This window comes from Saimiri boliviensis, chromosome 7, assembly GCF_048565385.1.
Source record: "Saimiri boliviensis isolate mSaiBol1 chromosome 7, mSaiBol1.pri, whole genome shotgun sequence".
Lineage (NCBI taxonomy): Eukaryota > Metazoa > Chordata > Mammalia > Primates > Cebidae > Saimiri > Saimiri boliviensis.
In genome coordinates this window covers 123,972,636-123,995,381 of record NC_133455.1, presented here as the reverse complement: position 1 = coordinate 123,995,381, position 22,746 = coordinate 123,972,636, and the positions used below count along the sequence as shown (strand labels likewise).

Here is a 22,746-nt window from a genome sequence, read left to right as displayed (position 1 = left end):
CAACCCAGGCCGAGCTAATCAGAACCTGCATTTTAGCAGAGCCCAGGTGATGGGTATTCTGAGAAGCACTGGCCTAAATGATGGTCTGCTTAGGGATGCCTGGTGATCAAGGGGCCAACCAGATGCTTTCTGCCTGGGGAGGCTGGGATGTGGCAGAGAAAAGGGAAAGGCTACCAGAGGTGCTATGACATTAGCAAACTCAGCCCCCGAGAACTAGAGAAGAAGGAAGCCAAGAGGCCACTGTACTGACCCTCACTTAAACTGTAAATACTTCTTTCTTCCTTTTTTTTTTTTTTGAGACAGAGTCTCACTCTCTCCTCCAGGCTGGAGTGCAGTGGTACGATCTTGGCTCACTGCAACCTCCACCACCCAGGCTCAAGCGATCCTCCTGCCTCAGCCTCCTGAGTAGCTGGAATTACAGGTGCACACCACCATACCCAGCTAATTTTTGTATTTTTAGTAGAGACGTGGTTTCACCATGCTGGCCAGGAAGGTCTCGATCTCTTGACCTCGTGATTCACCCGCCTCCCTTTTGTTTCTTTCACTGTGCAATTCTTACCACCTAGAGGCTTTCTATTTGCCAAGCAGAAAAGCATTATCTTTATTTCCCAAAAAGCTAAAATGCACCTAGCCAGGCACATTGGTATCTGCTGTCCACCCACCATACTTGCAGGTGGCACGGAAGTTATTTAACTTTTCTTTTTCTTTTTTTGAGACGGAGTTTCGCTCTTGTTACCCAGGCTGGAGTGCAATGGCGCGATCTCGGCTCACCGCAACCTCCGCCTCCTGGGTTCAGGCAATTCTCCTGCCTCAGCCTCCTGAGTAGCTGGGATTACAGGCACGCGCCACCATGCCCAGCTAATTTTTTTTTTTTTTTTTTTTTTTTAGTAGAGACGGGGTTTCATCATGTTGACCAAGATGTTCTTGATCTCTTGACCTCGTGATCCACCCGCCTCGGCCTCCCAAAGTGCTGGGATTACAGCCACTGCGCCTGGCCTAGTTATTTAACTTTTCTGATCTGTTTCCCCATCCATAAAGCAAGGACAACAAAACACTCAGAGTAAAGGGCAACTGAGATGCTCCTGGGATATGTGTAGTGCTAAGTGGAGCTCAACAAATGGTCACTATTATGTGTAACAGTAAATTGGTCCTGGAACCTGAAAGAATACCTCAGATTTCTTTGAAATGAGGTCTAGATTAGCGTTTAGTCAAGACTGGTGAATTGTGTGTCAAGATCTTGACACTCTTTAGTGAAGATTGTGTGTCTGGTGCTAGGGAGAGCGCTGACGGTGACGTGACCCAGCAGCAGGGGTTTCCGTGCCACCCTGAACGAGGCTGAGGCGGAGTCAGGTACTGGCTTCCAGGACTTGCTAACATCTCTCAGACTTTCCTGTGGCATCTCCTGGTCGCACCCCTTACCCTGCCCGACCCGCTGAGCTGAATGAATGATGAGAAATCTCATGGGGCTCGCCTGCCTTACCACTGTTCCACTCTTCCCAAAGTTTTTCCCTCAAGGACTATGTGGCAGTTTTGTCATCATAGCTTACCACTTGCTAGGTGGCGAAAGCTAAAGGTATAATGTTTCTTTTTTCTTTTCTTTCTTTCTCTTTTTTTGAGATGGAGTCTCGCTCTGTTGCTCAGGCTGGAGTGCAATGGCGCAGTCTCAGCTCACTGCAACCTCCATCTCTCAGGTTCAAGGGATTCTCCTGCCTCAGCCTTCCAAGTAGCTGGGATTGCAGGCATGTGCCACCACGCCCAGCTAATTTTGGTATTTTTAGTAGAGATGGGGTTTTACCATGTTGACCAAGCTGGTCTTGAACTCCTGACCTCAGGCGGTCTGCCTGCCTTGGCCTCCCAAAATGCTGGAATTACAGGCGTGAGCCACCACGTGTGGCCTGAAAGTATAATGTTTCTAGCAGCACTTACATTTTGGTAGATGTTTGAAAACCTCAAACCTTATAATCTGAAAAAGTTAATATTAAATATAGAATCAGAAAGAATGTGGGGGTTAAAGGCAAAAAGTGATTATAGTCAAAATTACTGTGGCATGTCCCGTGGGAAGGTTCCACATCAGAGAGGAATGGTAAGTCTCACCCTATCAGTTTTTCTTCTAAAGCTGGGACAGACATGACAGCCCTTTCTGCATTTGAGCACGGCAGGAAGGAGTCGACTTAAATGCTGGAATCAACGTGGTGTGATGAAATGCTCACTCCACGGTGCAGGGGCAGGAACCAAGACCCAGCACAGCAGCTTCAACCCCATATCCCATCTGTCCTCCCTCACCCGCTATGTGCACTCAATGAGTGAAATGCTGAACCTAACAATCTAAATTCATATTTTCTTCTTTCTCTGTTTTTTTTTTTTTTTTTTTTTTTTTTCTTGCAGAGAATAATGCACTGAATCCAGGAAGTTCACGTGTAATGTCCTTCCACTGTACAGGGACTTGAGGAACAGCTGAAGGGGATGTTAACAATTGTTCTTTTTTCCCAGGAGGCAGAGAGACTAGCTCAGAGTACCTCCCTACCATAGAGGCAGTGACTATATACTTGTTTTCAACTGAATGCTCGTCCATGAAAGACAAATCCTACCCAAAGCGTAAGGCCTAAGAGCTTTTGTTATCTAAAGGAGATGGCAGGATTCTTGGCTGACTGAGGGACCTTCTGTGTGTTAAAGTGATTCTCCCACCTCAGCCTCCCAAATAGCTGGGACTACAGTTGTGTGCCACCATGCCCAGCTAATTTTTGTATTTTTAATAGAGACAGGGTTTTACCATATTGGTCAGGCTGGTCTTGAACTCCCGACCTTAGGTGATCCACCCACCTTGGCCTCCCAAAGTGCTGGGATTACCAACATGAGCCACCACGCCAGCCTGACCAGCTCTTGATCAATGATCCCTCTGACTGGAAGGTAAAAGGATGACCAAAGCAGGTACTCCATGAGAGAAGAATTCTGAACTCCCTTCCCCACCCTCTTCTAGACTTACCTCGTGGCGAAGCAGGATGCTAACCCTCTCTGTAGTCCTGCCTAACCTTCTTTCAGGCTCCACTTCCTCGCAACTTGACAATGATCAGCTTGACTTTCAACTACACAAATCCCTCATTCTGGCTCAGCAAGACTAAAGGGCAAAAGCCTGTCTTGTATAAATGATGTCAAACATTATTCTCTGATGGTGGAGAGACAACTTGGCCTCTCCCTTCCATGCGACGTAGCTCACTCCCCGCATATGAATACCTTTATTTAACATGGCAGGGGCCCTCTTTGGACTTGTGAAGGGCATAAAAATTCTGTACACTGGTGGAAGGTGAAGGGAGAGGAGACTGCGCAGTGGTGCCAATACCTGCCACTGGATGTGCCAACTCCACACAATCCCGGTCTTGCCCAAAGCAGAAGGGCAGGAGAATGCATGGGATTGGGATGGGGTGGGGATGGGGCAGCCACCTGGAGAGAAGACCCCCACTCCAGCTTAAATCCAACCGGCCTGCTTCTGTTAGATGATCAAGCTGAGAGAAGAGTGGAGTTCGTGTTTCCGAAGGGCTGGATTATAAGAAGACATATATAAATAATCACAGACTTGGATAATTTGGAGGTCTAAAGGGCCTTCGGAAGTCAAATAGCCAAGTGCTCTCGTTTCCCAGCTAGGGAATGGAGCCTGGAGAGCTGAAGTGGCCTGCCCCACAATGACATCTGGCCAAAAGCTCAGCTTGGCTTCAGAGAGGGCAAGCCTCCAATTTCAGAACTTTCTTTTTCTGTATACCTTGACTTCTAAGCTCTAAGTAAAGACAGACAGACCAGAGAATCTCCAAGAAAGAGAAACATCGCCCAAGTGGCTGGAAAAACACGAAAGCGCCTCCAATAAAAAGATGTTACATGCATGTAAAGTGCGGCGGCTCTAGGACATCAGCTTTCCTGCAGCCTCCAGAGCACCAGCCATTGTGTTAAGACGCCCCAAATTAAGCTGATTAAAAGGGAAGCCATAATGCTCGTCTGTCAGCCTGGACAGGTGGTACCGTACCGCGCTGGAGGTCGGGCAGACCTCCAACTTCCACGATGATAGGCCCCCTCCCTCGCCCCCACCCCCGCCAAGCCTGGAGCCCTGACAGCAGTGTTTGTGATCTTGAGCTCGTTACAAGGGCCTCTGACTTCCTCTGCTTGCTGGCTCGAGCTCTGCGCCCTGCACCCTCCTCTGCCTCCATGAATGGGCTGACGGAACTCCTACCATTAGCCCTCAGTGTAACTGCACCACTCCATTGTCACCACACACGCACTGCACTCAACAGGGGGACAAAGGGCTGAATGAGCCCCAGACCCGCGGCCAACTCAGGCAGAGACAACTTAGGAAACTATCTCATTCTTCCTTTCTTCACAGGCTGTTTGGCTCATTTCCTTGCATACCAAATGAGGTCCACAGAAAAACGAGGCAGGAGAGGGAGGCATCAGCCGCCCCCCCCCCCCCGCCCAATTCCATGCCACCTCCCCACCCCCAGCTTCCAGCAACACTTCACAAGGTTCCTGACCACAGGCCCTGAAGACAGAATCTGCAACAGCGGAGCCTTTAAAATGACATGTGCTTCGAGGGTGCTGGGGCTTCCAGCCATGGAGCAGAAAGACACGATGCGAGACCCCATGCATTACATGTGGTCAAAACCGAGACTTCTTTCACGGCGCGGCTTTTTACTAGCTCACTGACAACCAGTTTTGATGTGACCGAGATATAAAATGCTGGGATGACCCTAAGGAAGAGATATCCTGGAATCTTCTCTGGGCAAGATTTAAGAATGTGTCTAGGGGCGGGGACAAGAGTTGAAAAACTTGCTATTGGGTACCATGTATACTGTTTGGATGACAGATTCACCTGAAGCCCAAACCTCAGCTTCACACAATATATCTACATAACAAACCTGCATGTGGACCCCCTCAATCTAAAGTGTTTTTTTTTGTTGTTTTTTTTTTAAAGAATGTGACAAAGAGTTTTGATGTGACCTAGACAAAAAAGGATAGTCTAATGAACAGATGACTAGAGTCTCTATTCTGTTAAATATCTTGCAATAACTTCACAACATCTTCACGGCCTGTGAGCCTCAATTCCACTTTTTAGTTAGTGAGTTTGTGCACCTGTGTCATGTGAAAATGAAGCCACTTCCGCTAAGATACCGTTAGGGAAAACTCAGAAGACTCGCAAGGCCCTGACACAGAATTAAAGTGAAAATGAAGATCCAACTTTTCAAAGGACATGGGGAGACCAGCGAATCGGAAACACACTGGAAACCCATCTGCCTGCCTTTGTCCTTCGGGGGCTCCTTCCTTCCTCTTCCCTCCCGCTCTTAAGCATTACTCCCAATGACTCTGCCAGGGGCTCGGATAAAGAGCTGAGGAAAAGCTGGGCCTTATTCAAGAGGTTCTATAGACAAGGAAGCACTGAGATAAAGGCTGGCGTGCAGCCCGAGGAGAGTGCAGAGGGGACGAGGACCCCAGTTCGGCTTAAGGAAGCAGGGGACCCAGGCCCGTGCTGTTCTCCCCTCTCAAACCTACCCAAGGCACTGGACACCCCCAACAGAAGTGCCCCCTAAAGCCAAACTGCCTCTCTAGCTGTTTTTTCCAACTCTTACGATTGGAAGGAAAAAGTATTTAAAATATACCACCTTCTGAGACTTTTATTCCCTATAGAACTATCAGGCCCCTCGCTCAGCTTTCTCTTTGGAATGAAGCATTCCGGTTTATTTTGGCAACCAGACAGAGCAACAAAGGCTGACTTTCTCAGAGCCGCGTGGGTCCCTCCCATCAAAGCTATCTGCTGCCGGCCAGTGAACCAGAGAGACCCGCCTGGCCATCTCACAAGATCAGGGGGACCCTCTTTCAACAGCTCGATCCCCGACAGCCTGCAACCTAACATGCAAAGTGACAGAGAGCACGTTTGAAGAAATCATAAACAGCAAGGTGTGTAGGAGCTGACGTGTGACTTCAGGGGCTCTCAGGGAAACCGTGAGCCTCTCCCAATTCTTGTTTGTCAATGCATTAGGGCCAGGGGGCAAAATTCTGTCCTGTGTACTTGGCTTTTTCTGGGAAGAGCTCAACACCAACCTATGGGCATTTCATAGCGTGGCTCAAGGTTGTTTTAGACATATGTACACACATATATATACCTATGTGTGCATGCGTGTATGCATGTACATATATGCACACACATTTTACTGTGGTAAATATACATAACGTCAAATTTCCCATTTTAGCCGCTTTTCAATGTACAGTGGTGTTAAGTACATTCACACTGTGTGTGGCCATCAGAACTCTCCATTTACAGAATTGTTTCCATCATCCCAAACTGAAAAGATAAACCTACGAAACAGTAATTCCTCATCCTCTCCTCCCTCTCAGACTCCTGGGAACCTCTATTCTACCCTGTCTTTATGAAATTTGACTTTTCCAGGTACCTCGTATAAGTGGAATCATACAGTATTTGTCTTTTTGTGTCTGACTCATTTCACTTAACATAGTATTTTCAAGGTTTGCCTATGTTATAACATGGATCGGAACTTCATTTCGTTAAATAACATTCCCTTGTGTGCGCATACATTTTGTTTCTCTGCTCTAAGAACAGTTTCTATTACCCAAGTTTTCTCTGCTGGGAGGCCTGCATTCTACGTTAGGCATCATGAGCTCCTGCTTTTGGGTTGATTTCCTCTTGCATTTAGCGTTCGTAACACATTAGTTAGCAGACATTCATTTATGTTCTTAATTTCCTAGGGTTTTGCGTGCTTTACTCTTGATTCATCATACAGCTGCTAAGTTCCCTGAATGCAGGAATTTCATCCTCTATCTCCCACATGCCACCCATCCGCCCCGACTTCTAGCAACAACTGGGCCTTCAGTAAAGACTTCCAGAAACGGATGAAGACTTTAAGTGCTTGAAATACACCACTTCTTGACTCAAGAAATGGTAAACAGAGCTCAGGATGCAAAATTCACCACCCTCCCAATGCTGATGCGTTCTACATTCTAGTCCTTTTATCTTTCTTCCCTCATCAGCTTTTCAGAGAACACAGGCTAACGGATGGGAGGAGATTTATCACTTGGGAAGTTACACACACACACACACACACACACACACACACACACACACACACACAGCCTAGCCCAGCGCTGCTTGAATCTTTCCACTAACAACATTTTCAGGGAGAGTGAACAAGCCTCTGGGGTGCCAGAGGTAAGCTTGGAACTTCCTGAGGTCTCCGATTTTTATTTGAAAAACTGTTATTAATTTTACATTTCACTATGTTCACTCTTGGTTTTTAAATATGAAAATGTTTAACCTAGGCCCACTGGTATGAATGAGGCATACACAGGCAGCCCTAGTTAAGAAACACAGTGTGTGCCCGTTATAGAAGTGACGTACCAACTCAACCAACAGCTGGGATTTATAGGAGGCCACTCCTCAACCAGCTTCCTACCCACTTCATGTCTATTTGGCCTGGCTATGTGGTATCAGAAAAAGGCAAAACAGTATCTCCAGATGAGATGACAAACTGACTTGCCTGCAGTCTTGAAAAGCCAAGAGATTTAGCAGCAACTCCCAGGAGTGAAATTGACACCACCGTGCACGTGAGATCAGTAAGGGAGCACAGAGGGAGGTGAGAAAAGGCTGGAGACAGAAGGGTGGTCAGCCCTCAGGTCTGTCAACTTTGGGAAAAGGTTCCAACGCCTGGGGGCAGGAGGAGGGGAGCCGCTCACACTCTGACATTTTTGTCTCCAGGCTTTGAGGAAGGGCTGGTCTTAAATTGGTTGGGAGTCCTATTTGTAAGGCAGCCTTAACTGGAGACATTCAGAAAAAGAAGAAAGCATACCATTTCTATAAATGTTAATTCCTGTCCATGATTTTTCTCTGGAGGATTAGAAAAGCATTCTTCACGCTGCACTGGAGGGAGCTTTTCGGTCTGTGTTTTGGAGTCCTCGTTTAAAAAGCGTATGTTTGGAGCCCGCATTTTAAAACCGTATCTAAGAACTATCTCAGAGGAGGACCTCGGATTTGCTCTGTCAGCATCTCCCTGCACCATTTCTCTGAGCTGGGAACAAATGCCAGGAAAAATCCAGGTGGACGGCAGAGAAAGGCTGCAGCCGTGGGCTCTCTGACGTTTAATCTGTTCAGTATCCCTTGTGCAGGCCTCAGCCTAGGCCTGTAAATCACATGATCCCTTAACTCAATAAAAGCCCGCAGAGGGCCTCTGAATCCCCCTGGACCATCCAGAGGGTGTCATCGTGAAGTGCTCTGCGTTCTTGAGCCTCTCCATGGCGATGCATGAAGGCTCAGGGCCAACAAACCCCTCTCGGGTTGCCTTTAAACCCAAGGTTTTTTTCAAACCAGAAGATCCCAGGAGCGGTAGCAAGGGTGGGGTGGAATGTTTCTTAGGGGCAGGTGGAGTTTGGGGGTTCTAGTCCCGGCTCTGCCACAGCCCCGCCTCCTGGCTGGTTACTACAGCCCGTGTCCTGCCCATGGAAAATGAAGGAACTGCCTCTCTGACGTCTCAGCACCATCCCGGCTGGGACGCCCTGGGACTGCAGCTTCCTACCAGCTGCATTCAGAGTCTCACTTGACTCTGGTCTCTCTCAAAACCTTTCTTCTCAGGAGCTCCAAATTCTGGCAACAGGAAGTAACAGCCTCTGGGCCGTCCACAGGGCACACAGAATGGGGAAGCTCCCGAAGCTAATAATAGTTTCTTGAGTTTGTATGGAACTTCGTCTTTTGAAAGCACTTTGTAATCCACTACTGCACTGAACAAAAGGGAAGAGAGACCGGGGAGGGGTTGAGAGGTCTCCCAGGGACGGACGCCGTTCTCACAGTGGGGCACCTCGTGTGTGTGTGCTCTGTCCACGGCAGCCGAGTCCTGGCTCTCCTTTCTCCTCTCCGTGCCTTACAGCCTCAGCGTGTGTGAGCAGACACGGCAGCTCTAACGCTGCTGGGCAGAGGCAGCCCGTCAGCGTGTACAAATATGGCAATGAAGCCACAATTCAGACCCACTGGGAAGCCCACGCCAGAGAGGAACATCGGTAAACAGCCCTCCGCCCGCCCCTGCATCTGCTTCCTGAGTTTTCTTCTGTATTTTACGGTGCACGGTCTTTCAGAATTTTAAGAGGGGGGTGTCACCTGCTGAACTTTGTACTCCCTTGGATGTTGATCTTAGAAAACAAATCCCCAAAACACCCCTGACATGACATAATCAAACCCGCTGTCTCTTTCCCTGAGCCGAGAAGAGACATCTGGTCTCAGCCAAGACGGTGGAGGCCACCTACCACGTCTGTGTTGGTGATCTTAGCCAGCAGCTCAGTCAGGGCATCGCAAGTGAGCGAACTCACTTCCTCATCCTGCTGGAGGCCACAGATGGCTGCTCCCACACTTCCAGTTGCGATCATCGATGGTGGGTACATGGCGAACTTAAAGTCTGCAAGGAAGGAGAGGCACAAGGTCAGGGCACAGAATGAATTTGGATGCAGGCGCTCCCCAGACTGCAGAGACTCAGAAACAGGATGGCAGCAGGCCAGTGGCACAAGTGACCCCTTGCCCTACAGGCATGTCCTCCCTTGAGTTCCTTCACAAGGGGCCCTGTGTTTATTTGCCATCACCATGGCTGTTCCAGATTTAAACGGAGGAGACTGAGGCAGGGAAGGAAGATAGCTTATCTGAGTGCACATAATCAATGCACAGAGGAGTCAAGGTCCCCAGTCCCCAAATCCCAGTCATATTAAGCATGTCTGAGGTAACACTCTTGACGCTGGTGGCGGCAGCAAGGTGAGTGAATCGTGGTCTCCTCTAGAGGTGATGGTGGGAACAGAGCAGAGAATGTCTGAGACCAGTGCAGTTAAGGTACCCCATGGGCTGTGCAAGCAGGATAGACCGGGGGCTCCAGATGAAAGAAGGAGGGAGAGTACAAGGAGGCGAGAGAATCGGGCAAAATCGATGCAGAACGCTAATTCAGATGGGATCTTGCTATAGTTTCTGGACAGGCATCGAGGATTAATATGACCCAGAACAAAGATTTGATTTAAAACAGGAAATGAGAGAAGCAGCAATGCAGGGAGTGGGCGAGTGGGGGCCGAGTTCCACCCAATTCCCAACCTCTGGCTCAACGGCAAGGATCTCAGAACATTACGGCAGGGGATTCTAACCCTAACACAGGGCTCTAACTAAGCACCAAAGATGAACCATTGCGTCCGAATCAGATGGGTGACTTGGTTTCAGTGTTATGACTCATGAGCCTGAAGGGCCATTTTATTGTTAAGAGAAGACAATGTCACTTGCTACAGAAAAGTGCAGAATGAGGAGAATAAATGAGAGGGGCTTGAACCCCAACCACTGCCATTTCCGACAGCAAATACAGAGGATGCTCCTGTGTGCTAGAGGGATCCTCTTGGAAGACCAGACCCCTTGTCTTTCTCTGAGCACTCCCCAGAGGTGCTGGATGACCACGACACAGCAGCTGCTTGGTCCATCAAGGGGAAATAAAGGCAGCCAACTTCCCCATTACTGCTGCCGACAGCTCCCAATGACCACCATATGCAATACGATACATGTTACATCCTGTTTAATCCACCCATCAGCCACTGAAGGTGCACACGAGCATCACCCTAATGCTGTGGGTGAGAACCCTGAGACCTTTGAGAGTTTAAGTAAGCTGCCCCTGCTGGTGTTGACACAACCATAGGGTGGGGACAGTTTCAGCCATCACCCTAGTGACAGTCCTGGAGAGCGGCAAGTCTTCCGAAGTGTACTCTTTCTAGTTTAGCATTGCTCCGTTGAACTTACTGTGTGTAGACACGGGAAGGGCACACAGGGGCAGAAGACAGCATATAGGGAAACATGGGTCACCCTTCAACTTACAGCAGAAACAATCAGGTTAAACCTACAAAAACCAGCCCCTCTCTTATTTCCCCTTCTTCCTATGTGAGGCTCTATTACACACACATTTTCCACGGCAGCTCTTTTTTTTTTTTTGAGACAGAGTTTCGCTCGTTACCCAGGCTAGAGTGCAATGGCGCGATCTCGGCTCACTGCAACCTCTGCCTCCTGGGTTCAGGCAATTCTCCTGTCTCAGCCTCCTGAGTAGTTGGGATTACAGGCACGTGCCACCATGCCCAGCTAATTTTTTTTTTTTTTTTTAGTAGAGACGGGGTTTCATCATGTTGACCAGGATGGTCTCGATCTCTTGACCTCGTGATCCGCCCGCCTCGGCCTCCCAAAGTGCTGGGATTACAGGCTTGAGCCACCGCGCCCGGCCCCACGGCAGCTCTTTTAATGATAAGCCCGTCACCCCAGCATAAGTTAGCAGTGTTGGCAGACACCATGGACCCCCACACCATGCACAGCCCCCCCTCCCCCGACTCCCATCATGAATGCAGAGCAAACCTGGCCATCTGCCTGTCTCTTTGGCTTTTCCTCCTTTACCATCTCCACCTCTTGAGGAACAAATATGATGGTGCTGTGCCCACGCCTGCTGTCCCCCTGCCCCTCCTATGCTTTCTCTGTCACCATGGACGGTGTGACAAAGCCGCCTCCCTGCCTCTTGCTCTGCTGTAGGTCTCTTCCACATGGGTCACAGGAGAGTGTTTCTCTGCCCAATAACCTCGTTAGCTCCCCCCTGTGACATTCATAACACAAGCGGGGGGCAGCCAGCCAATGGCCCTGGGCCCACAAAGGCGCGGGTGGGAGCATCTGCCAGGGAAGGGGCAGGAAAGTATCCTCAGCCCTCCCTTCCCTCTGCCACAGGCCTCAGAGCGGGGAGCACACCTCACACATGCCCGTCTCTGCTGTCCCACTGCTAGCAAAACCAACTCTTATTATTGGCATATGAATTAACTTGTGGAAGCCAGCAAGCACAGCGGGAACAGGAGCATGGTTGCACAGGGAGACTTCACCTCCTTTTTGTTTTACTGAGAAAATGTTCAGGGGAGTCCTCTGGGGGACACGGTCCCATCCCACAGAATTGGGGAGCACTGTGTGCATGAACTTGGCTGTGTCTCAGCAGCTCAGAGTGGCACCAAAGGGGCAATGTTCCCACAGCCAGACAGAAGACCTGCTGCCCCCGCTGCCATCGCCTGCTACACAGGAGATCAGCATCTTCCTCTGGACCCCTGACCCTCACCCCATCTCTCCACCAGGTTAGTCCAATACTAAGGTCACATCAGCCCTCCAGCTAGGTCCAGACTGTGAGCCTGTGGGCAAGTCACTTCCTCTTTCCAAGGGCCTGGCTTCTCATTTGTCTAATAAGGGGTTGGGTTGGGTAAGTGTTTTTCTAATTTCTAGTTGCAACTTATTAATGGGTCATGAAATTCACGTGTGGGTCGTGACCAGCATTTTTTTGTTGTTCTCCTTTAATCAAATAAGAGTAGGATAGAAAGTATCCGGCTCACTGCAAGTAGTAAGAGTAAATAGTGTTTGGGGATTTTGTATCAGTCTGATGTACTTGTACAAGCATCCTGAGTTGTGTTGTAAAATGCATTTCTTCTTTCATGACTTAGGTCAAAGAGTTTAAAAATAGCAGGCAGGATAGTCTCCCAGGTGCCTTACAGCTCTTCTTTGCTCTTAATTGAGGATCTGGACTGAGAATGACTCCCAAGGAGAAGAACAATGAGGAGACAATAGAATGTATCGTGACAATAGAATGTATCGTGACATTTACCAGCTGGCCAAGTCACAAAGCACCCCTCTCCACTGAGCAGCACTACTTCCCTGCAGCCCAGGGCTGCCCCAGGACCACCGACAAGGACATACCCCTCTGTGCTGGTGGGGAACACTGAACAGAGAGAAAAACAGAAAAACGAAACATCAATTCATCTGTGCACTAGCTACCTAGCTGTGGTGAGTCAACCCCCTCCCCCGCGACCTGTAAAAAGCTCCACCTACCCAATGCAGCCATTCCTGGAAACCTTCAGCTTTGTCTCTATGACAGGACAGAGAAATGGTCACAATATCCACTTAGAAGAAGGGAGCAGAAAACCAAATTGCATGCATGCAAAGACGAAGATGACCACCATGGGTAAATACACACATACGTGCCTACGGATGAACTGGAAGGAGGCACGGAGATAAAAGCTGTTCTGTTAGGTGGGGGAAACGCAGCTAAGATTGTAAAACTTTCATGTAATGTTATTTTAATGAATAAGAACCAGGTAAAAATTTCTCAGCAGTCTCTTACGTCTCTTGATCAAAAATGCCAACGAGCTGTATGCTGGTACAGAAGGCACATTCAGGGGCGAGGGTGTACCCTCTCCAGCATTAATTGACCACCTGGAGAGGTGAGATGCTGGTGACTTCCTGAGATCCCGCCTTCTCCTGCGGCAGAGAGAGGGGCAATTAACTGATCAGCGATCCATTCTGATCAGCTCATTACAATGTGCTCCTCCCTGTTTCAGGCAGCATGGAGGACTCTCCCAAAAATATACAACATTGAGACTTCTTACAGCTGGGCATCAATGCACTGGATAGCAGAGGATGGTGTGCTGTAATGGCTAGGTCTGTACTACAATATAGGTAACTTCTAAAGAAACTTCTCAAAAAAACGAGGCTCTTGAAGGCTGGGCGCAGTAGCTCACATCTGTAATCCCAGTACTTTGGGAGGCCAAGGCAGGTGGATCGCCTGAAATCGGAAGTTCGAGACCAGCCTGGCCAACATGGTGAAACCCTGTCTCTACAAAAATTAGCCAGGCATAGTGGCAGGCACCTGTAATCCCAGCTACCCAAGAGGCTGAAGCAGGAGAATCACTTGAACCCAGGAGGCAGAGTTTGCAGTAAGCAGATATTGTGCCACTGCACTCCAGCCTGGGCAACAGGCTCAAAAAAAAAAAAAAAAAAAAAAAAGAAAAAAAAAGAAAAGAAAAACCCCCCATCAAACAAAAAAGGAAGCTCATAAGTGGAGAGGAGCATTTGAGACACTTCTCAGAAGACTCTCCAGGGAGATAGAAAGGATTGGGAGATCGCCCAGGAAGCTCTGAGTTGGAAGGTGGAGTGCTTGGAGCTTGGGCAGCCTCCACTCCTGCCCCAGTCCCCAACCAAACCCAGGGCCTCCTCTAGGTTGCTGCATCTGGAGAGCTGAAGAAAGCAGAAGCAGCCACACACCTTGTCATGGGGGACAGAGCATCCCAGGGCCTAGGGCTCCAGCTCCCCTCCAACCAAAGCAGACCTCTGGAGAACGCAGCTCACTGGTTCAGAGTACTAGCTCTGGAATGAGAGTGAGGTTGAATCTCCATCCCATCACCTACCAAGGGTGTGAAGATGAGCACGTTACCTGATCTCTCTGAGTCTTCATTTTCTGACCTCCAAATAATGAGAATAACAATACCCACCCATAGTGTTGTTCTGAGGATGAACTAAAATAATCCTTGTAAAGCACAGTGCCCGGTTCAAGGTAAGCAATGAATGTCAGCCAGCCTCCTCCCCATCCTGCCCCTCCACCGCTCTCACTCCTGGGACTTCCTGCAGGACTGTGGTGGGTAGTTCTGACTGGAGATGCTCTCCAGTGTCTGGAGGGGTGAGGAGAAAGGCGCCTAGCATCCCTGGTTTGCAGGCAGACGCAGAGAGCAGGCCAAGCAGGCCAGGAAGAATGAGGGCTCTGTGCTTCCTGGAGAATCTGTCACTATCCAGTTGTGTATGTGTCCCAGAAATGACATCATCGAGTCCCCAAAGCCGCCTGCTGCTTTGCAGAACTGGGAGAAAGTGCAGCCCCACAAGGGAATGAAAAGAACCCCATGAACACTCAGCGAATGGAAGAGAGGAGTTGGCAACTCTAGCCCTGCACATTCCACATTCATTCAGATGCGGTTCACCCGAGCCAAGGAACGATACCCACACAACCAGGAACAGCTGACATTCCCGCCTCCCTCCTGGCAAAACGGTGGAGGTGAGGGGCACACCTCAGGGGAATCCCAGCTGGACCCACAGGCGCCAGGGGCAGCTCTGGTGTGGTCTGTATGCCTGTTCATGGCGGTGGTGGTGATGGTGAGGTATTAATAAAAAGGAGCTTGAAATTCATCAGTTTCAAACATCTTCTACAGGTGAATCAATGAAGTCTTGGGGGATGAAGTGATCTGTCTCATGTCACTCACTGTGAGTGCTGGGCCTGCAGTCCAGATGAAACTTTGGGACTCTGGATCCAGAGCTCCTCATAACTTACCGGAAGCTGACCAGCTCCTCAAGGTCACCTCCCATATACCACTAAGGAAGACAGGGCAGCCCTTCATGTCACGAGTGGAAGAAAAGCCCCAAAGGCGGCACTCTGGCTCAGGAATCAAAGCACTTGGGTCCCAGCCTCAGCCCGGGCACCAGCAAGCACAATGGCTTATCCTCCCAAGGACACTCGGGAGCCCCTGAGGAGGGTCCCACTGGGCTCCCCAACCTGGGCACCAGCCCTGAGAAGTGCTCCATTTCAGCAACTTGGTATCTGTACTTCTTGGCAGGATTTTAATGAAGAAAGAGTTTAGGGCTAAATAAGTTTAAAACCACGGACTACGTGGTCGTGCCCAGTAACTTTAGCGTTCAACATTTTGGCTACGGTGGCCAAGGTCTTTGGGTGCAAGGGTGACGGCTTTGCTCCTGTCCACAGATAGTGGGAGAGAGACAGTGCTGAGACTGAAGACGAAGAGGAAGGCAGGGTCGGGCTTTCCCCATCTCTCCCCTCCTCCCACTCAGAGTCAGGTGGAAATTCAAAGAGCTAGAACCAGGGTGTTCATAAGGCCAGGGACATCACTGAGCGTGCACCTCATCTGTCACTCCCAGAACAGGAAGGACCAGCATGGCCCGTCCTTGTGGGGCGGGGCTGCCACGACAAGGGAATGCCCATGCAATTGCAAGGCCTGCTGGGAGGAGTTGGGGAGGGGGCTAGTGCTACCCATTCTCTTAGGGCCAGAGGGAAGAGAGATGGCAAGCCCCCCACTGCCTGGCTGCCTGTCCCCACAGGGCATGCTAACAACTCCCCTCAGTCCCATGACCTCTCAGCTTCAGGGGCAGCTCAGAGGCTTGCAGATGCAAAGACGGGTTTCCACTCCCCTTCCCAGCACCCATCAAGGTGAATCTCCCACTCTAAATCAAGGGCCACAGCATTGAACTTCTCGGGGCCACCACTGTGTCCCTCTCACTTGGGGATGGAATCTGAGGGAACGCCTGGAAGTAAAGCCAGGGCAGGGGCTGGGACAGCACAAAGGGTTATAGTCAACACTGGGCTCTGGCCTTGGGGCGGCTATCCTGTGCACAGATAGCAAGGAGCAGCATCTTAGGGTGGGCTTCTAGTGCAGAAAGGGGATGTGGGTTCCTGGGGAGGGTGAGCACCTCCCTGCCCCTGGTGCCAGCTGTAAACTCAATGCCGCTGGCTCTCCTAGACTAACTGGAATCATGCATGGAGCATGGCACCACATGTCAGGAAATCTCCCAATGCCACAGTACCGTCCCGGGTCACATCCAGTGGTCTTTCCTCACTTGCAGACCTGGGCGCTCTATCAGCAGAGCTGCGACCGGGAAAGCGATGGCCCAGTTCTGCTTCCCCCAGTTTCGGAAACTCCAGGAACGGGAATGCTAGGTCTGTAGTCAGGAAGATCCCCTCCCAAACACACACACACCCACGCCTGCACTGACCAGGACCTGCTGTAGAGGGATATCAGCAGCTTGACGCCCTCCCTCTTCCAGAAGCCATTTTAGGCTGAGCAGGAAAGGGAAGGGAAGGAGGGATCCTCTGTGCCTGGTCACCATCTTACCCCAGAGCCCCATAAAGCAAGACCACTCTGCCACCCTTCCCACGGCCCCTGTGTTCTGCTCTCCCTTCCCCTTTCACACACACATACGCTCCCCACACGCTGCAGAACCGATGCCAGCTCTTTCACAACCAGCTTTTCCTGTCAAATTGCTGCACGGCCTGAGGGTTGGTTACCATCTCTCGGGACCCTCACCCTCCACCCGCTGTGCACCTCCAAGACCCTGGCCGCAGGTGTTTCATCAGCTTCAGAAGGAGCATCCAGGACTGGGAGGAAAGGGGAGGAGCAGGTGAGGACAGCAGCTCAGGCTGGGATCCGCGCCTCCTACCTCTGGTCCTCAGCTCCTCTGTGCCCGCCACTGGCCAGACACAGTCCCAGGCCCTTGCACATGCATCACACCCTGTCCCCACGACGCACAACCTCCTCTCCGTGGAAGGTGCTTCCTCTAAGAAAAGTGGCCTTTGGTGTTTGTATTGTGAAGCCAACTGTTGTAAAACTCCAGGCAGCCAGGATTCTATGTGACTCGGTCAGTTACACACACCCAAGTGCAGGTCAGGGAAAGAAATATCTTGCGAGCGATACACGCCCATCCTTTCCATACCCAGGAAACTTCTGAGGACCTCCCCCTGCTCTGCCCAGTCCACACCTGAGGCTCAGTGCTTTAGCACATGGTTTGCATTTGGTTTGGGGGTGTCCTTTCTCCTGTCATTTCCCAGCCCCTGACCAAAGCTAGCTCAAGGCCCCCAAAACACAGTCTTTATAACTGCCTCTGTCTCCCTCTGGGCCTCTGTCCTCAGTCCCCGAATCCCAGGCTCCCTCCTCTGGCCCCAGGGTTGGCAGCCAGCCCGAAGATCTGGGCAAGAAGGCCACAGGTGGGGGATGGGATCCCCAGTTTCCGAGAATGGGTCTAGACAGAATCTGGCGATCTGCCCACCCCCAGTAACTCCACCCAGGACCCCTACCCCAATCAGAGATCAGAGAGGAGGAAGGGGTGGACAGACCCCCAAAAGATCTGTTAGTCAAGAGACAGTGTCAAAGCAGAGCTCACAGCTGGGCAATGGGGAAGTTTAGGGTCGGGGGTCAGCTGTCCTCGGGCCAGAGAGAAACAACTGGTTGACCCCTCCCCCACAGTGAATCAAGATGAGAGAGGAAAGGGACAGCCAAGCCTGGGAGACAAAATGACAGGTCATTGGAGGTCTGACCTCTCCGGCCTGGGCCAGACAGCAGAAGGGAAGGAAGCCAGAGTGACCACTGTGCAAAAGGCAGCAGGGGTCCACTGGGCTCCTAAGAACCGCCCCCAGGGCTGCCGGAAGAACAATGGACTCTCCCACCAAGGCACACGGGGTGCATGTGCACGCCATGAGGCCTGGCCTGCATCCAGAAGAACAGGAGTACAGAAAACCAGCAAGGGGAAACCTGCACCCTAGATGAACATGCAGGCAGCAGGGAGGACTCCACACTCAAGCCTGCAAGTACAGAGCACGCAGGTCCTACCAGAAACAGACATGGGCAGCCCGTAAAGGAAAGCCATCATATCCGTTTTAGTAGGAACAGTTAAAATCAGTGTTAACATTGAAGATGGTAGCATTTTCATAACTAGTGAAGGTCCAACCTACACATCTAGTTTACAAAGCACTTCCACGGGCATCATCTCTTTCTGATTTTAATTTTCCTAGGCGCTCTGAAAAGGCTGTAGGATGATGTATCAACAGGCTTGTTTTGCAGACGAAGAAGCTGGGGTTCAGAGAGGTCAAGCAGCTAATCCAAGGTCACCCAGTTTCACAGTTCCATGTAGCAAAGCCTGACCTTTTGACTGTGAGCACAGGGCATATGCACTACATTGTATATTATATAATCATCTGTAGAACTCAGGAGTAACATGTAACAATGTATTGAAAAAAGTTACTACCGGAATCCACCTATGCAATTTAACTACTCTTGGCTAACTGGAGGTGAACCACACCAAAAGGTCTTCCCAAGTGATCAGCTTTTTACCTAAGGTTTCTGATTGTCAAAACATGAACTCCTGACACCTTTCCCTTGGATGAGTAAGGTTCTGGGGTCTCTGCCATGGCCACTACCAAGAAAAAAAAAACGCAGTAGAAACTGGCCAAGGCTCCTTTAATAAGGTAACAGCAAACCACTGCCTTGAGTTCATTAGGAAAATACAGAGCAAATGGGCCAGTAGGAACTGTGTGTCAACTGTGGGATCCACGTGGTAGGCAGAATTGCAATGTTAAAGGCTGCGCCAAAATCAAAACACCTCCACGTGAAGTGAGGGTATCAGAACCCAGTGCTCAGAAAGTAAAGCCTTACCGGAAGCCAACCAGGTTCACTTCCCCCGCAACACACATACACAGTGGAGAGAACAGCCAGGAGGCCATAAATGCCCCACAGTTAAAAAAAAAAAAAAAAAATTCCTTTGGTCTCCCTTACCACTAATCAAGGAAGGCAGCATATTTATCTTGACATTGTTCCTTTAACCTGTATTTGCCCCCATCCCCCCCACACCCCAGATTTCCTCTTGGGCGTATCTCCAAGCCATCCTTTTCCTTAAAGATTTAAACACAACCGATGAGCAGTGTGTATAATCTTCAAAGAGCACTTTAGCCATCATAAAGAATATTTTAACAGGCACTAATTTTTTCCCCTTACCACACCTGTCCTCATAAACCGTTTATGAGTATAACAGAGAAAGCGAACAGACCAGCTCAGATAAAGAGAAAGCCACCCAGGAATGAAACTTCAGACTTTAGACTACTCACCACCACCCCTCCCCTAAACTCCTAAACTGACATGAAAGTTCACAAGGCCTTTGGCCTCTCCCTGAACATCTCCCAGAAGAGCTCTCCGGCCTCCCTCCCTGGCCCAAGCCTGATCTTACCGGTGGCACACAGAGCGATGAAGGTCTGGGCATGCTTTCGGATCAGAGACAGCTTCTCCCGCTGCTGAGGCAGCTTGCGCAAGATGTGCTCAATGAAGTCATGAGGAGTGACAGCTGCCAGGTTCCACTTCAACTTCCCCAGCACCACCAGCTCCCACTCCTGGAGGAGGAGAGGACAATCTAAAATCCACAGGCTGACCTGGTGAAGGGGGCTGGGGGTTGGGCTCCAGACCAATTTTAAGGCCGCTCATTAGGACGTGGCTGCTAGATTGCAAGGCGGGCCCATTCGTCAATGTGCCCCTCAAGCTTTGAAGTTGCTGACAGCTCTTCTTATGCTTCAAATGTCAGGCTCCACTGAAAATAATGAGCGCCCAGGTAGCTGTTGCCAAGATTCGATTTCCTTCTATTTCGTTTCCACTCCAGCTCCCCTTACCCCCTCCCAACCCTGACTTGCAGGCAATACTGCCCGCCCACCCAGAAAGCCGAACCCACAATAAGATGCGACCAAGGTCACTGTGGCCCTTTCACGGTGATTGATTGTGCATGTCTCTATCACCGAATTAATAGTCTTTTTAATCTTCATGGAAAAATGATGCACGCAGATAAAGCTCAAAGTAAGGTTCCCTGGTCCAACTCCTGGGCAGCTCATTAGCTTGCTTTCGCTTACTGCCCAAGTGCCTTTTTTCTCTCAGCTGTTCAGACTTTCCCCTTTGACATATCACGCAGAAACCTTGGGGATGTGACACTCAGCCCTTTCACCTCAAGGTTTCACGGGCGGTTGGTATCATGACTAAAGGACCACATGGTCATTAGCAACCCCATTGTGCAGATGGAGGTGATCTGAGGCAAGGTGAAGGTGCTGGCTCAGCGTCACAGCATCCTTCCATGCAAGTGAGGGGGCATCGAAAGCCTGTCTCTTTCGGGCCTCTCATCAGCAGCCCACCTGAAGAAAAACCTGGTTTCCCTCTTTCACTGAGACACGTATGGGAAACTGTGCTCAAAGGGAAACAGTCCAAAATAAAACATTAAAAATATTGTATGTGCTATCAGGAAATATGCCTATCCACTGGGCTATCATCAGAAGAATGAGAGGTTGGGCCTGTTTGCCACCACACCCCGTCTCCCATTCACATGAAGAACTTGGAATCTCTTTCATTTGCTAAACCAGCAACCAGAACACCAGTCCTGGAGCAATGGGGCAGGGGGTGATTCCCTTTCCCTCCCAGGCCTCAGTCTTCTCATTTGTAAAATAGTACTCTTCCAAATCCCAACTTCTGGGATAAAAAGGCCAGGGTCGTGTAGAGCAATATATTGCTTGGGTAGTCTTGGAAAGATTCACGTGTCCTGAAGAACACCTCAGTTCACCATCCTCTTGAAACAAATGAACCATATAAAGATTGTTTTTCCTGCTCTCCCATGAGAAAAACAAATTGGTTCCCAATTCTAAGAATGTTTTTTTTATAAGCTTTAAAAATCTGCCTCGGCTTTCTGTGGACAGCTGGGGTAAAGGGCCCCAATAAACTACTAAACCACCATCATCTTCAAAAAGATGGCTTGAAATGCCAGGCCTTCCTTCTCACAGGGTAAGGCGAGTACGGACCACTCGTCTTGCACCATGATTAAAGGAAGCAGATCTCCCAGAAGAAAGCACCTTTCTGGGCCTCTCGGACCAAACCAGAAGCAGCTAAAATCTGGCAGCGGTTCAAAGGTGAAGTCATCCAGGCCCCTCTCCACATTCTCGGCAATTCCTCCCCCAACCTTGTGCATGTCTTCCACTAGATGGCAGCACAGCCCCAGAAAGGAAGGCTCCTCACAAAGAGCCCAGTTCAAGAAGCCAGCCTCAGCCCTGTGGACTTTGGGCAGGCCCTGCCAGTAATGAGGGGGAGGGGGCGGGAAGCCGGGGGGTGCTTTTCTAAACAGTTCAGAGGGGGTGTGCAAACCACTGAAGGTGGGCCTTGGAGCCGCTCTTCCATCCAGTACTGCTGCAATATGGCCGTCTTATATGTCAAGCTGCAGGGAAAAGGAGTTAGATCAGGTGGGAAAAAGGTTCCCTGGTAGGAAACCAGAGATAAGACAGGACCCCTGGGGTTGTACAGAGGTCACAATCCTACTGGAGTTAGGAACCCAGGCCTGGGGCTCCTTCAATGAAAGGATAAATTTTGACTTTGCGCCAAAGTCAATGAACTGATATTTAGTGAACAGCTATTATGTGTAGGTATCCTGAGGCTTTATACAGAGGGCATTACCTTTGAACTCCAAGTTTTTAAGAGACACACACCACAGCCACATACCTATCATGTGAACACATTCTCAGACTATTTTTGAAAATTTGGAATTTAATTAAAATATTATCACTGTTCCTTAAAATATTCCACGCTTCCCCTACACACATGCACACACATTGCGAAAGAGTCTCACCAACCCAAATCTCCATGAGGATCTTATTCAGATGTAGCCTCAGTGCTGGGCACGGAGCCTGGGCACATAGTAGGAACACACACACAAAAAAAAGACAGTGGTTTCCTATTAAGTGAGCCATCGCCCGTAAGTGTGAACATTCTACTGGTGGGATCATTTTTGGATCACAAGAATTTGCTCTGAAGTGGTGAGTAGACGGTATATTGCTGGCCAGGGGAAAGCGGGAATCGCAGAAAGGCAGGGAGGAAGGGGCCCGTCATTACCAGCAGCTCCTGAGGCTTGATGGAGTTGTCAGTGTAAATGCACAGCTTCTCCGCAGTCAGCGGGCTGGTTTCTTTGAGCTTGGAGGCCAGGAACATGCAGACAGCACCCAGGAGTTGCAGATGGGACTTTGGAGTCGGGACCCCAGCCAAGAAACGGTCCAGGTAATTCATGGCCAGAGGGAAGACCTCTTCTTCGCACTTCTGTTCCTCACAGACCTACGATGGGAGTGAGAAAGGGTTGGGGGGCGGGGGTGGAGAGCACAGCATCAGCAAAAGAGAAAAATAAAAAAGCATAATGTATGGAAACAAAAAAAATTAATTTTTTGTGAGGAGGGGGAGGGGAGTAGAATGTGTGATAAGAATAAAGAACAAAGATGAGGAAACTGGGGTGCCTTAAGCCCATCCGCGCTTTGGCATTCCCAGGGAGCCTATAAAAGGGGGTGAACTACAGCTCCA

General features: G+C 49.9%; 1 protein-coding gene across 1 annotated transcript in view; it reads right to left on the bottom strand.

Annotated features, from left to right (window-relative positions):
- The window catches only part of CCND2 (cyclin D2), a 30,558-nt gene that overhangs the window by 5,767 nt on the left and 2,045 nt on the right, over window positions 1–22,746 (bottom strand). Inside the window, exons 2-4 of the mRNA XM_003942188.3 lie at window positions 22,291–22,506; window positions 19,610–19,769; window positions 9,283–9,431 (exon numbers count right to left, since the gene is read on the bottom strand). Coding sequence (XP_003942237.1) covers window positions 9,283–9,431; window positions 19,610–19,769; window positions 22,291–22,506 — 525 coding nt within the window. The remainder of the gene's footprint in view (window positions 1–9,282; window positions 9,432–19,609; window positions 19,770–22,290; window positions 22,507–22,746) is intronic.